We start from the raw sequence: 13,609 nt of genomic DNA, 5'->3' as shown, positions 1-13,609 counted from the left end.
ATAGAAAAAATTTTTGATGATCACTAACAAATTCTAAAACAGTTTATTTTAATTCTAGCTTTTTCATGTGTTACTATGAAATATATGATTGCATATGTTTGTGTTTTAACAGGAATATTGATAATGTAAGTCTGTTAAAGCATTATTGTACTTGACCTACACAAGTGTCAACACACTTCTTTTTAGTACAGTGTTTTTGTTGTGTCATTTCATTGAAAGCAGATTCTTTTACTTCAAAAATCCTAATAAGACAAATTTTATCAAATCTAATGGATAGCACCAATGTAAATAATAAGTTCCAATTCCTACCTATCATATCTTTTACTGTGTTGGGAAAAAATGAAACAGTCATGAAAATATTTGATTCAAAGTCTAATTTTTTTTAACACATTAGTTTATTAATGTAACAGTTTCTGAATACAGATTTGAGCTGACTGAAATCTGTTTTTCTAAATTTCCCTCTGAAGTTTAAAATTAATGGACATTCTTTGTGTGTCTGTTTGTCATTGAGTTGTTATTATTATTCTTTATTATTATGATGCTAGCAAGCAGTGCTCTATCCTAGCCCTTAAACTTATGGTTTTTAACCATTTCAATTAATTAGTAATACACTGACCCATTTGCAGTGAATGAACAGAACTAGAAACTATGATGCTAAATGAAATAAGCCAGTCAAAAAAAAAAGACAAATGTCAAATGTTTTCTCTATATGTTGAAGCTAATCCAAAATAAGAGGTAGTGGGATAAAAAAACAAATAAAAGAAAGATCAATGGAATAGGAGACTGAAGGGGAGGAAGGAAGTAGATGAGATGAGAAAAGAACAAAGTAGTTAATCTGACCTAGCTTTCCTAGGTACATATATAAATATACCACAGTGAATCTCACTGTCATATATATTCACAAGACACTACTTTTAAAAATGTAAATAAATAGCAGAAAAATCAGTATAGTTCAGGGAAGGGAACAGGGAGAGGGAGAGGGGAGGTAATGGTGACTGAATTAGAACAAATTATATCCTATGCTTTTATAATTTTGTCAAAATTAATCCTAGTGTGTGTAAAACTGAAAAGAAATAATAAAAAGAGAAAAAGAATAAATGAGAGAAAAGATTTAAAAATTAGACTAGTTTAGGATATAGCTCTAATGTGGAGGAGCATATCAGTAATATAACTTTTAAGTTTCTTCTCAGATTCTAATTCTATATAATTGGTAGTTCCTTAATTATTCTAGAGTTGTTTGTAAACTTTATGAATTATAATTCTGTTTGTTTATTTATTATCATGAACCAATAGCTAATGAGTGACCTTATGAATCAGTCATCACTAATTCTGCATGGATTAAGCAATCACTAATTTACCTCATTTGTTTTTACTGTAAATCTGTATTGCCTTTTAAACAGAAACATTATCCTCACTCTAGTGATCACGCTCAAATATTATGTTATGTGTTCTTCAAAGGCCTGCTTCAAAGCTTTCCCTGAGTCTTAACTTAGAACTTCTTTTTCTTTTCTAAATGTCAAAAGCATTATCTTCTAACCTCATTGCTTTCACTTTTCACTTCTTCCTCATCTGATTTTTTTGTGTACCGTTTCACTATATTCTAATAAACTCTAAACATAAATTATACCTAAAATAACTAAATAGAACATTTCTTTTTCACAGAGGAGGTATAGAAATATTGAATAAATAACTTGATGAGAGCCCAAGGAATCCCTACCCTTTGTGTATACTTGAATACATAATAAATGTTTAAATCACTTGTGATAATTAGCTTTAGTCTGGCAAGTTTTCACCACTTATCTCTTTCAGTTATACACTATTTTATGTTGAAATTGTGTGAGAAGAAATACACAAACAAATCTTGCTATACAAAATTGCAAATTATGCTCAGAAGAGACAAAGAAAATATGTCTTATTGCATAGTAAAAGATTTGTAAGCCTATATAAAACTAGAAAATTTATTTACCACTATAACTTGAGGATGATCAAGAATTACAGAACGGTAGTTCATGGTGTGTGTGTGTGTGTGTGTGTGTGTGTGTGTGTGTGGTAAAGGTCTAAAGTATATATTTCATAATTCACCTTATATTTTTGGCATACTGACCTGATGAACATAGTTTTCTATTCTGAAATGTAACCCCTTCTCCTTTTTTTTCATGAAAATTGCAAAGACAAAAGTAATTCAATGGTTTCTTCAATCCACTGGGAATAAAGGTACCTACCATATAGCTGTTAATGTACCCTATCTCCTGTGATACCTAATGAGTGAATTGATAATAAGAATACCATTGAGACATGCCAATGGTGGATTTGAAAATTGAGGTTAGTGGCTCATGGAAAAGCATCTTATCCCAATTTTCTCCAGCTCATAAGCTTGAAGGTATTTACCAACCAGTATAAGGAAGAAAGAAAACAGATTCAAACAAGAAAATATTAACTGGAAAGATAGGAAGGTTCCTCTGTAAAGCAGATGCTACAGACCAGTGACTGACAAACATTTTCTGTAAAGGGCCAAATAATAAATATTTGGGGCTCTATATGACATAAGATCTCTATGGTAATCACTCAACTCTGCCATTATAGTATAAAAGCAGCCATTGGTATAATGTGAATGAATGAACATGTCCATGTTTCAATAAAACTTTATTTATAGACACCAAAATTAAATTTTATATAATGTACCTGTGTCATAAAATATTACTCTCCTTTTCTTTTCTTTTTTCTTTCTTTCTTTCTTTTTCTTTTTCTCTCTCTCTCTCTCTTTTTTTTTTTTTTTTTTTTGATCACTTAAAGCTATAAAGATCCTTCTTATCTCACAGGATCATATTAAAGCATGGGAATGACTTTGGCCTATAAGCCATAGTTTGCTGATCTTTGCTACAGATGCTAGATTTTTGTTGCTATAAGGTGGTGAAACCAGTCTTCTCATTTGCTTTAGTTCATTATACCTTCATTTTTGTTATTGTTAACATAATTATGCACTATTTACTAGTGTAGCTTTTTATCTGAAAAGTCTTCATATCTTTTAAGAGACAAGAAATCACAGATTTGAATCACATGACACCACTATCAAAAAGAAAGAATAAAGTAGGAACTTTGCATACAATGAACAAGGGTTGATTTTGAGAAATATAAAAAATGGAGATTTTTCCAGGAAAACTAAAACAATATTTTGTTTCCTGTTCTCACTTGTATTAAAATCATCTGTATTTATTATAATGAATAATTTTAGATACAGCTAGCTTTAAAGTCATAAAAATAACAGATTGTATTATTATCAAATAATTTCAATAGAGAATAGTAAATCTGTAAACATCTGTTACATACCACTAGGTTTCCAATCACCATGACCATCATGTAAACAATAAGGCACATGGCTTGACCAGCAACCTCCATACAGTCCCACATGGTCTCTATCCACTCTCCACACAGCACGCGGAACACAATCAGGAAGGAGTGGAAGAAGTCATTCATATGCCAGCGTGGGAGTGTGCAGTCTTCATTGATCTTGCAAACACATTCTTTGTAGCTCTTACCAAAGAGCTGCATGCCAACCACAGCAAAAATGAAGACAATGATGGCCAACACCAAGGTGAGGTTTCCCAGCGCCCCCACGGAATTGCCAATGATCTTTATTAGCATATTCAGTGTGGGCCAGGATTTTGCCAACTTGAAGACACGGAGCTAAAAGCAAATATAAATTTTAACATTATAATTATAAAAATTTCAATGTTTCCATTTTTGACTTTTGTCCTAAATTTAAAGTCGAATTTAGTCCTGTAAGATTGTCATTATTATCTGATTAAAATCGGTTATTCCTTTTTTTCATTTTCATCTCTTTTCAATCTTTCTGTTCTTTTGTTACACTTGGCAGAATATAGCTACAACACACATTACAAAGTGTGCAATTTTAGTTCAGGATTGAAATAGAAGTTTATTCATGTTGTTAGGTATTATTTCTTTTATAATTGATAATTTAACCTTAATTTTATTTTATAATACCTTTATAATTTTCCTCAAGCTGATATTGGGAAAAAGCCTAGCATATTAGGAAAAATATGTTTTCAAAAGTCTCTTTTTGTTTTCATATCAATCAATTATTTGGGGAACAGTGAATTAATCTTTAATTACCAAATCCATAAACATAGGAACACATTATGGATGAAATATTTAAACTTCCCATTGTGAAATAAATTATTTTCCTACTAGGTAAAAAAAAAAAAATGTTTCTATTATAGTAGCATATGCTTCAAATTAAAATTAATCATATCATCAAGATCCTAAAATTAAAACATTCACATGGTTTTAGCTCTTTGACTGTACTTGTTAATGAATGGACTCGGGGGAAAAAGTACAGTTTACTAAATATTTAGAGCAAATTTTGCTTGTGACTCAAGACCTGAAAGCTTTAAATAATAATAATTAAGAGCCAAAAACATTCCTTCATTGCAGAGTATAAGGGTAAGGTTAGTTTATATTTACCAGTCTGAATGATCGCAGAACAGATAATCCTTCCACATCTGATAGAAAAAGTTCTACTAAACTTAAAGTCACAATGAGGCTGTCAAAAATATTCCAGCCTACTTGGAAGTATTCATATGGATCCATGGCAATTAGTTTTAAAACCATTTCAGCTGCAAAAATTCCAGTGAAGACCTAAGTAAGAAATATATTTCTGTCATTTTTAGATGGCATGGAATAACACAATGATGATAATGCCTGTTTGCTTAGCATTGATTGTTCCAGACAATGTGCTACACACTTTACAAATGAATATTATTATCTCATTTAATTCTCTAAATGGAGTGTCACTCTTCTTTTACCTCCCATAAAAGTATCAAAGGGTTAAAAAGATCTATGCTGTCAAATTTTATCAGCATGACATAGCATTTTAGAAGAGCACATTAAAATTCCAGAGAAGTAAAAGCTTTCACATTTAACATAGTCACTCTTTGCAAATAAGTTCATGTGGGGTCACGAGGTGTTTGGAAGAAGATAAAAAAGAATCATGGATTGACACTGACATTTTGAGCCAAGCTTTCTTCTAATCTGACTATTCTTACAGCCAAGAAGAACATGTTGACTCACTCTCGAAAGATTTATCAGTAGGAGAGAAAAACATAATTAACTGACACTGTGGCAGCTAAAGTTAGACATCCTAAATTTTGATAAAAGGGCATTGCAAAACATAATTGATTCCTGACACTGGTATCAAAGGCCTCACTTGAAGTGGTAATGGTGAAAAGCTTGCTTATGAATCATTCAGGTACACTTTGACTAAAAGAATCAGACCAAAGATGGTTCAAAGGGAAACATCTAGGTCAATAAATGCTTGAGACAATTGTAAAACAATGTAGCACAAAGAGATTAGCAGGGATCAAATGAAGTTGGGATTGTGATAACAGAAAGAAGATAGGGTGAATGTCTTTTGAGTTCACAGTGATGTCGCCAACTCAGGGAAAAAGTATGGATTTGCATGATCTAGACCTCCATGAACAAGAAAAAGTAGGAGAGCAGAATACTAATTCATGGAGTTAAAGTTTTTAACTATTAGACAAAGTTCAAATGATTTGATCAGGGTCATATAATTAGTATGTCACACAATCAGGATCAAATCCAGGTCTTTGGAATTCCAAAGTCCCAGATACTTCACCACAATTATGTCAAACTAATGTATCCACAGTAAAAATAAATAAATAAATAAAGAAGAAGAAGGAGGAGGAGGAGGAGGAGGAGGAGGAGGAGGAGGAGGAGGAGGAGAAGAAGAAAAGAAAAAAAAATGGAGTGTGCACTAAAAAGGAAGATGCAATGTAAGTAAAAATAAAGTATCAAAATGTCAGTGTTGACAGACATTCTGGCAGGCAAAGACCACTATTAACTTCCCAAATGATGACAAGCATGTAAATAATATTGTTATTTATAGAACTCAAGACTATTGCAAAATTATTTGAAAATAATAACTATAACCAGAAACTTGACCCTGCACATTTATTCATAAGGGTAAATTCTAGGTATGTATAATTATCCAGCTACAGACCCGCTGACTTAAAGAAAAAGAAAAGAAATGGCAACGCTGAAAACCCACGAGAATAGCTATGGATATAGAAAACACTATAAGAGACTCACCAAATTTCCTACAATGAGCACATGTTTGAATTCTTCAGTCATTGGGTGGTGCTCCATAGCCATAAATAATGTGTTTAAAACTATGCAAATGGTAATTGTAAGATCTACAAAAGGATCCATTACAATGAAATAGATAAACTTTTTGAATTTTATCCAATAGGGAGAGCAATTCCAGATCAAAAATGTGTGTGCAAATCTGTACCACCAAGGTGGACATTTCTGTCTGGACTCTTCAAGTTCTGGGAGAAAGAAACAATAGAGAACATGCAGTCAGTCATTTGTCTATTTATCGGTAACCAGATAAACATCAGTAATACACAGTAATATTCAAACAAGGCTTGTGGCTTAGACTTTGCATAACAGTGCTGTGTTACATGTATATTCCACCAATATACATATGTATTCTTATGTCTTTAATCTCATGGCAATAGTAAGAAAATTCTATACTCTTCAGAAAACCTTTTGCTAGTATATAAGTGAAAACAATCCCCAAACAAGAGAATGGAAATAAGTGAAGGAGGGACCCACAAAACAGACATTTTACCCCATTAACTCCTTCACTTTTCTCCATAAATTTACAGGATAGTTAAAAACTTAGGGGCCATGTTGGGAGTGTGGGGGGTGAAGTGTTAGCCAATGGAAAGGTGGAATCTGGGGCATAATGTGGTGGGAGAGGGTGGGAGCCGGCACATTTTTAATGTTGTTACCCTTTGACTCTCTTTGCTTATCATATGAGATAAATTCAGAGAATAAAAGTAGTTTATAAGATTATATAGTAAAAAAAATCACACAGTTCTGGGATAATTTGGCTTTCGGCATCAATTGTCATTAAGTTATTTATCTTTGAAAAGTTATTTCACCCAATGTTCATTCTTAATCACAAATAATGTAATCCATTTTTTAAGAACATAAGAATAACTCTATCGGTTTCCCTTGATTATCTTTGTGATTGTTCAAAGCCATTTTATATCCTTTGAGTTCTTCCTAAGAATATCTTGTACCTATTTAGAGGTGACCAGGATTTACATTAATTTTATTTGAGAATCTGTACTGTAAAGAGCCTATTATCACATACCTTCTACAGTGTTGGTCAATATGCTTGCTCTGCTCATTGCTCTTTGTCTTAGATGGGGATCATTTAGCATATCCTCTGAAAGGAAATAAGAACTGGAACGTCTTTTTTTGTGTATTTGACTAGTTGTTCCCTAAAAAAAAAATGCTTAATTAGAGTCTTAAGAATAGAATTCTAATAAAGTATAGGTATAAAATTAAATCTTGCTTAGGTAGCTATAGTAAATAAAAGTAAAGACTAGATTGCTGGCTCAAATTATGGCTCTGCAGCTTTCTGGCTCTCAATCACAAGGGTCATTTACTTAACTCTCCATTTAATCATGGGCAAATGAGGATCCTACCAGTACTTGCCCCATGTTCCTGTTAATGAGGGTTGAAGGAATTATAACTCAAGTATATAAGTAAAACAAAACTTGATTTTACTGTAGGATGATGTCCATATCTCTATCCTCTTGAGTATTCAATTTATTTAGATTTTTTTTTTTTTTTTTTTTTTTTTACCAACGGAGAATCCTACAGGAAAGCAGCGAGACAAAGTTGGTGGTGGCATGCCTATGATGGGGTAGAACCTCAATATTCTCTGATAACTTTCTCTGACTGTTCTTTTGAGCATTAACAAATGTGACTGTAATGACTGTCTCTTACCAACAAGATGGGCACCTCACGAACTGAGCCCAGCATATAATGTTGAATGACTCAACTTGAAAAGGACCCTGTAGACTTATGAAAACTATAATAAAAGGGAGAATATAAGCTCCATCTGAAGCAGGTGACCAGTTCATCTCTAAAACACATTGCCATGCAGAAATATGAGCTCAGACACACAGGGTATGTTCACTTTTAAGTGAAAATGTCTGATGTTTTAAGTATGGCAACTAAATCAAACTGAAAAAATCTACAATAGTTTGGTATAGGCCAATAATACACACACTCACACATACATGCTAACACACACACACATATACACAAACAACCATACAACTCTATATTCATCATCTGTTTTATATGATATGTGAAATATATTTCACAAACATATATATATGTATATATATGTTTATATAGTTCATATAACATATAGTCCTTGAGTCATAAAGTTATATGGTTGTATAGCCATAATCCTGTGTATACATGCATCAAAACAGACATACAGGAATAAATATGTATATGTGTGTATGTATACACAAAGGCAGATACATAATAGCTGGAGGTGACTTAATACAGCTCTCTCTATAACCACATTTTCTGTGCTATAATCTCTAAATTACTGACATTCCAGAAGCAGAAAAAAATTTCACCCAACTCAAACAGGATTTTGTTGGATTAAACAAATTCTTTTTCACTTAGAAATGTCTGAAGTATAGAGATTATATTATTTGCAAAACAGTGCTTTCATATAAACTGTTATGTTAGGCCACATATTTATACTGATTTCATTTATGATTCATCTAGTTTTGCAGTTTTAGCTTTAAGATTCATTGAGGTATCATTTTTTCCCCCTGTGGTAAAAATAAGCTCTTAAATGAAAACACTTCATTTAAAAATGTGAAATAATCTTCAAATCTCATATAAATTACATTTTATAGATTATATACATAATTGAAAAATAAAATATAACAAAAATATAATAAAATATAACATAGAAATTTAACATGCTCAGCTGATAAGAACACCTTGATAGAAAGGATGAAGCTGTATCAAGCAAGCAGAGAGGTCGCACAAGACCCAAGAGCACATGCATTCAGTCAAACTGAAACTTATGTGTGGCCATGGCTTTGATGGAACTTTACTCTCATGTGAAATACTGCATGGTCTGCAAATGAGAATGTATCATATGTTTGAAGCTTGCTACTCTAGTAAAAGTCATTGCTGACATTTGTGATGCAGTACAACATAGTGAATGAGCTAAAGAAGTTTCCTGAACTTCCAGGAACCAGAAGGATCTCACCTTCAAGCCTAATTAGATACTTTCATCTAACCACTCAGTGACTCTGAAACTCTTGAATTATTATTATTTTTTTTACTAGTTGTAATATACTAGTTTTGTGTTTGTTTGAATCAATATGTTTTGGGTATTTTGTCAATATTCCAGACACATATTTTTAAAAGTGAAAATAGTATGGTTAAATTTATGTAGAGGAATGAAGCATAGACATTCTGAATTATTTGCAAGACAAGAAGCCCACTGTCCTAGAGAGTCAGTGGAGCTTGGTGGTGAAGAGCACAGACAGCCTGTTTAGACTTCAGAACTCTCATTGGCTGGATGAGGGCAGGGAAACTGCTTGACTTCCCTGTGCCTCAATTTTCCCATGTAAAAACAGTAATAGTAATATATCATGACATAGAGTTGTTGTCAATCTTAAATATGCATTTGCTGCTATTTTTATTCTTAACAGCTCAAATAAGAACCCATGCTATCAGGTACATATTAAGTAGTAACCTAAAAAAGAGGGTAAAAAGTGGCAAATAATTCAAATTTTTTTACAGAAATGGGACTGATTATCAACTAATAATATCAGCATTCTCAACATATTTTCTGTGCTGCTACATATAACTTTTATCAATTGTTATTTAAAGGGATGATTTATAATCTTCAATTATAACATCAAGAGATAAGTACCATTTGTCAAAAATGGGATGTAAATTATGTTTTGAATTAAATTCCTACAACATATAATATGAGGATTAAATTAATTAAATTAAAGGTGTGTTTCTATGGAGAAAGTGTTGCAAAAATGCAGAGCCATTCACAGGCCAGAGAGAAGGCCCCTCCAGCAGAGACACTGATTGATGCAGGAATAAGGCTCAGCCATGCCTGAGCTATGGAAAAAGTCCTTACGCTGTCGTCAGAAGTTGCCTTATCTATTATCACCTCTGGCAGAAGCTGTCCATTGGGGAGCATGAGGGCTGAGGGTCCATCAACCAGGGAAACCACACCATTGCAGTCCACGGCACTGTGCTTCATCCCGTTCACCGGCAGCCGTGGGGGGGACCTACTGGCTTGGCTGATGTTACTGCTGCGTCGCTCCTGAGGCCTGTGGGGCACGAACAGGGAGCCCCGTCTGCTCTCATTGTCTCCAAAAATGCTGTGCTCATCATCAGCAAATTCAGTCTCAGATCCTATATCTTTTCCTCGGCCCTTGAAACTGAAAAGACTTGTTCTGCTGCTGCGCCTTCCAGAAAACAAGGAGCCACGGATGCTGAGTGGTGACTACAGAAACAAAATAAAAGATGACATGTATCTCAGAGTGCCTACAGAGAGCAGTGTTCTTCATGAATCTGCCACTGAACCCACTGGCCCAGAGAGCAAGTGACTTGGTGCTGGTTAAAGGAAATATGTTTAAAAGCAAAGCAATTCAACCAGAAGACAAATTCTCCCCAGAAAAGGATGAAGGAATTTGAATAGTTCATTCTTTAGGAGCAGATAAATTGTATAACACTCTACTATTATGTCTTACAGTACCCTTTCCAGTCTTTACGCACCATTCATTTTGCTATACAGACATGTCACTTAAAACATGTTGTATTGATACCCGTCATTTCATTTTTCATGTATCCACCCCTAAGTGCTTAATGTCAAAGTCCCGTGCTGTGTGCTTCTCTGCATTATGTTGCTGCAACTCAACCTTATGCACTGACAGCCCAGGTAAGGTGTGTTGAAAAGGTACTTTTATCAGCAGTGAATTTACAAATTCATGAAATGCTAGAAGTCAAAAAAAAAAAAAAAAGGCATTCATGACCAAAGTGGCAGTGGGCAAAGTGATATGAATCACGTCCAAGATAAACTATTTCCACAACCCAAAACTGAATGGAAATTCTTTGGACGTATCAGGTTCAATAAGCATTAATGCTTGCTATATAAAGGGCAAAGGGGCAGGCACTGTTAACAACGAGTATGACAAGGTCTTTGCCTTGAAACTAATAGTCCAAATGACACTTATCATATTTCTTTTTATTGACATTATATGAGTTCAAGTTCCATCTCACCACTTAGATTATGAAATCCTTGAAGGTAAGGAATCATTTTTATTTATATCTGACAGAGTATTACAGACTTCAATGGTAGATGCTGGAAATTTTAAGTAAAGGGAAAGATAAAGAAGATAGTAATTCTGGCTGAGGCACTGAGGAGCAGACTGGGAGAAGTGGAGAGGAGAGGAACATGTGTATGACAAGGGGCACCTGAGCAAGGGGTAAAGAACCAGTGGTGCTATGATAGGAGGAACAAAGCAGAAAATGACTTCAGTTAGAGAAAGCCATGTGTGCTAAGTACTAAAGACCTAAAAGTACTGAGACTACAGGAAAGAGTGAGCCCCAGACTGGTGGATTGAGGGTGTGGGGAAAGGAAGGCTGGAGGACAAAGCCGATCCCAGCTCAGGCATGGTTGAGGCGTGGATCTTGTTCTATGCTCAGTGGTTATTCAACAGGAGATGATTGATTTTTCTCTCCTTCCTTCCTTCCACCCTCCCTCCCTCCCTTCCTTTTCTTTCCAAGCTTGGCAAAGGGACAACTAGATTTTCATTTTACCAAAAGTGATTTGGGGATAGCGGGAAAGGTCAAGAATAATAGAAGGAATAGAAGCAATGATTCATCTTGGAGGTTTATGCAGAATTGAAGGCAAGAGGGCCTGAGATATGATGGTTTCAGTAGAAAAATGAAAGAGGGAAAGAAAAATTTACCCAAGCAGAGTTAACAGACTGTGAAGTAATAGCTGATGAAGCTGTGGGGAGAGGATGTCAAAGGTGTCTACAGTTACAAACTGAGAGCTTGATAATCTGGTAATATCATAACCAGATGATTAAAGTGGTGAAAAAAGAGAAGCTAGTTAGTGATCAGTTTTAAAATCAACAAGTTATTTAAAAAAATAGACTAAATAGAACTATGAAAGTTAACCTATAATGTAAATAGTTTCTTCCTTTTTACCGTGATTCTCAGAAATATTTTGTTTAATAAAATTTGATTATTGCTGGGTATGGTGGTGTACTGTTGTAATCCTGGAGAGCTGGGAGGCTGAGGCAGGATGATCACAAGTTCAAAGCAACACTGGGCAACTTGGTGAAACTCTGTCTCAAAATAAAAAGGGTTGGGGGTATAGCTAAGTGGTAGAGGATCCCTGGGTTCAATCCCCAGCATGACAAAAAAAAAAAAAATGAGATAGAGAAAAAGGAAAGAATATTAGATCACTAAAGAAGTTAAGACAATCAAAAATGAACAAGTTAGAAAGCTGAATGTCTGATTTCTTTCATAAATGTCCAGTGATAGATAGGACTTTACTTAAACATCCCAAATAAACCACTCAAATTCCTCTCCTCATGGCCCTTACTCCAGCACATAGCACTGTACTCCACCTCCCCATCCAGCTCTGATGACACAATCAAGCAGTTTGGGCACTACCTGATTAGGGGTGGACAATCTCTTCTCATGTGTCCGTCTATGACCTTCCACACCAAGGTGGACACTTTTCCTTCTGATGCTCTCCTCTGATCCTGATTTGGACAGCTTCTCATCATCTCCTTTTTCCTCCCCACTGGAGAGCTTCTTTTGATTCTTTTTCCTTCTTCTGTTTCTTCTTTCTTTAGCACTTTTCGAGCTCAGTCTGGATGTTTCAGACGAACTCTCTGAGAGGCCCATAATTCTGCTTCGCCCGATACTTGTATATTCAGCTGCTGCCACTGCTATTGCCTGTTGGGCCCAGACATTACACGTGTGTCAACCACTTTCAAATTCTGCAGAAACAAAATTGCTTAGATGGGCACCTATACCCATCTATTTAATTGCAGTGTGCATGTGACCGTGTTCCTGTATACTATGACCAGAAAGCTCACAAGGCATATACCTGCTTCTTCCACATTGTGGTAAAATTCCACAGTGCTTTGGAATTTAACTATGACATGCTATGAATTTGCTTACAGTATGCAAATTTAAACATTGCATGTCAAAATTTTACTATGCAATTAGGGTACCTAAATCTCACATAAACCATGTAATGAGGTAATGTGTTTATGTATCAGGTAGTTAACTACTCAACATTATCAGTAGAATCAGGCACTCTATAGTTTAGTGAGATTAAGTTATCTAAAAGCTGAAATGAATTATTAAAAATTAATAGTAGCTCAAGAGAATGGTAAGGTTGATGATTATTTTCTTTTAAGAGACTCCTAGAGGTTGCCTAGGAAGTACCTGGGATAACCCAGTTTCTGAATCAGCTCTTTATAAAGTTGGTTGTTAATAAAAAATTAAAAACATTTTGTTTTTAAAAAATTGGGGAAAAGAGGTAAATGAAAAACAGAAAAGTTCTCATAATCATGCCTCTCAAAAATAGGTGGTCTTAACATTTCATTCAGCCTTTTATATATGTATATAGTTTTAAAATCATGATTGTAACCTATTATTTAATTCACTGTTATTTTATAGC

General features: G+C 34.3%; 1 protein-coding gene across 3 annotated transcripts in view; it reads right to left on the bottom strand.

The window, feature by feature from the left end:
* Scn9a (sodium voltage-gated channel alpha subunit 9) overlaps positions 1-13,609 on the bottom strand; it is an 82,693-nt gene that overhangs the window by 47,430 nt on the left and 21,654 nt on the right. For 2 of the 3 annotated variants that reach the window (XM_027946027.2, XM_027946026.2), the window contains exons 10-15: positions 12,589-12,876; positions 10,067-10,405; positions 7,202-7,331; positions 6,127-6,365; positions 4,483-4,656; positions 3,328-3,684 (exon numbers count right to left, since the gene is read on the bottom strand). In XM_027946027.2, the coding sequence (XP_027801828.2) occupies positions 3,328-3,684; positions 4,483-4,656; positions 6,127-6,365; positions 7,202-7,331; positions 10,067-10,405; positions 12,589-12,876 (1,527 nt within the window). Of the gene's footprint in view, positions 1-3,327; positions 3,685-4,482; positions 4,657-6,126; positions 6,366-7,201; positions 7,332-10,033; positions 10,406-12,588; positions 12,877-13,609 lie in introns of all 3 variants that reach the window. The other variant, XM_027946025.2, reaches the window with a different exon arrangement.

Source organism: Marmota flaviventris, chromosome 11, assembly GCF_047511675.1.
Source record: "Marmota flaviventris isolate mMarFla1 chromosome 11, mMarFla1.hap1, whole genome shotgun sequence".
Lineage (NCBI taxonomy): Eukaryota > Metazoa > Chordata > Mammalia > Rodentia > Sciuridae > Marmota > Marmota flaviventris.
The sequence above is the reverse complement of the archived record's forward strand: the minus strand, read 5'-3'. Positions and strand labels throughout refer to the sequence as shown.